The sequence below is a fragment of the Carassius auratus genome, unplaced genomic scaffold (genome assembly GCF_003368295.1).
Source record: "Carassius auratus strain Wakin unplaced genomic scaffold, ASM336829v1 scaf_tig00003137, whole genome shotgun sequence".
NCBI classification, from domain to species: domain Eukaryota; kingdom Metazoa; phylum Chordata; class Actinopteri; order Cypriniformes; family Cyprinidae; genus Carassius; species Carassius auratus.
The window spans coordinates 152,501-154,362 of NW_020523506.1; the positions used below are offsets into that span (position 1 = coordinate 152,501).

Sequence of the window (1,862 nt, forward strand, 5' to 3'; positions counted from 1 at the left end):
AATCTGCTTAAATCTAAGTCAATAACCATGAAAACTCATCATTCCATGTAACGTTAACAGAAGGCTTTGTGAATCGCCATGCATTTAACACCATCATGAACTATGAATGTTTGGTTAGAAATTAATACATCTGTATAATTTTATACAGCTTATGACAATGATATATTGTCTATATAATAATTTTACACTGCATGCCATTTCCTACCAGAAATTCCTATATGCAGCAAAACATCAAGAGCCAAAGGGGGTCAAAGTGTTAGAATTTCATTATCAGGTTGCAGATATGTCTGCACTTTTGTTGACAGTAGCTTGATAGGGTAGCTTTTTGCGTTAACCTCCAGTCTGTCATGGTGATATGAAGCCATTGCCTATGTGAGTTCTAATCAACAGCCAGGGAAAAAAAACAGTGACGCACGTGGTGATGAAGGTCTCATCTCCACCTCAGCAGCTGTTTTCATGACAGGTGAGAAAACCAATGCAGAGGCCAAGTCTAAAATGGCCGTCTGCAGTATAAATATAAATGTAAACCATCAGTCATGTTTTGAATATTTCAACTGTATGAGACTTGCCATTATTTTACAGATCCACTTAATCCACAGTACCAATTTTGGACATTTTCAGCATAACAAACACTTACATCAATGTGGCAAAAAGAGGTTTTGAGATTTGTATTTTTTTTACCCGAAGCATCTCCAACTTCAAAATCACTGTCATCTGAGCTGTCATAATCCAGAGCATCCAGCAAAGAGTCAGCCAAAGGCTTCACCTGCCGCCGCTTCGACCCCCGATCCACTAGATAAAGAAAGAACACCACTGAAATAAATGTAACACTAAAATAACACATATAAAAAGTACAATACTATCATCTAAAACAATTAAAAATTACTAAATGATTGTAAATACTTGTCTTCACATCTGCAAGTATCCTTCGCAGTGCAGAATGAGTTGAAAATGAGCCATTTTGCAACAAAAGTGTATTTATCTAGTTAACTGCCACAGAGCTGCACTGCATAAATACAAACAAAAAACAAAAACTCACATGCGGCACACAAAGTATGAGTGTCAGTTTATTTTATTAAGCTGGCTAACGTTACAGAAGCTACGAGATTTCCTGCAATTACGAAGACGCACTGTGCTGTATAATAACATGAGGTGGAAAATGTGTAAAACTGCAGATATTTATTTGAATGTGTGTGAGATTATGTGTTTGTACAGCTGGATGATGGAGAGTGGAACTTCACATCGGTTAGCCAGTGAGCTAAAGCAGCAGTAACCTCGTTCTACCTATTAACGCCTGTTTCTTTCATTTCACACCACACGATGTCATTTCTAATGGCGATTCTGTTGCGTTATCTTTCCTCTTTCAAAATGTACAACATTATTGCGAGGTTTACTCACTTTATGGGATTTTCGCGTTTGGATTGCTTGGACAAAGGTACGGCGAACGCTGCTTCAACTCATCTTCTGCGTAGTACGTATACGGTATTGTGTATGACGTGTACACATTGTACTGACGTTGAGCGCACGCAGAGTAGGAGTTGGAAGCCATAGCAACCGCCGCATCAGTGAGATGAGCAGTGAGACGCATTTACCGACGCCAGAGCAAAGAGTTTGAAGATATAGCCATTGCCTTTTATGTTCACCAAATGAATTTCCATGATCGTGTTGTTTACATTTGGCGTCGTAGCTTGTCATTGAAGACATTTTAAAGGTATATTTATTTGTAATAAAAAATAACGCTAAAAATAATGGACAAAGCCATCATAGTGAATGTTTACATTTACGTTACATATCTAGAGTCCATAATCCATAATGAGACTTTCCTTTTTTATTTATTTATATTTTTATTGTAAACAGTGCTT

At 37.4% G+C, this 1,862-nt stretch overlaps 1 protein-coding gene across 2 annotated transcripts in view; it reads right to left on the reverse strand.

Annotated features, from left to right (window-relative positions):
- LOC113070161 (PHD finger protein 14-like) overlaps positions 1-1,473 on the reverse strand; it is an 84,522-nt gene extending 83,049 nt beyond the window's left edge. For both annotated transcript variants that reach the window (XM_026243373.1, XM_026243374.1), the window contains exons 1-2: positions 1,399-1,473; positions 682-792 (exon numbers count right to left, since the gene is read on the reverse strand). In XM_026243373.1, the coding sequence (XP_026099158.1) occupies positions 682-792; position 1,399 (112 nt within the window). In that variant the 5' untranslated portion in view covers positions 1,400-1,473. The remainder of the gene's footprint in view (positions 1-681; positions 793-1,398) is intronic.
- Between the last annotated feature and the right edge of the window lie 389 nt (positions 1,474-1,862).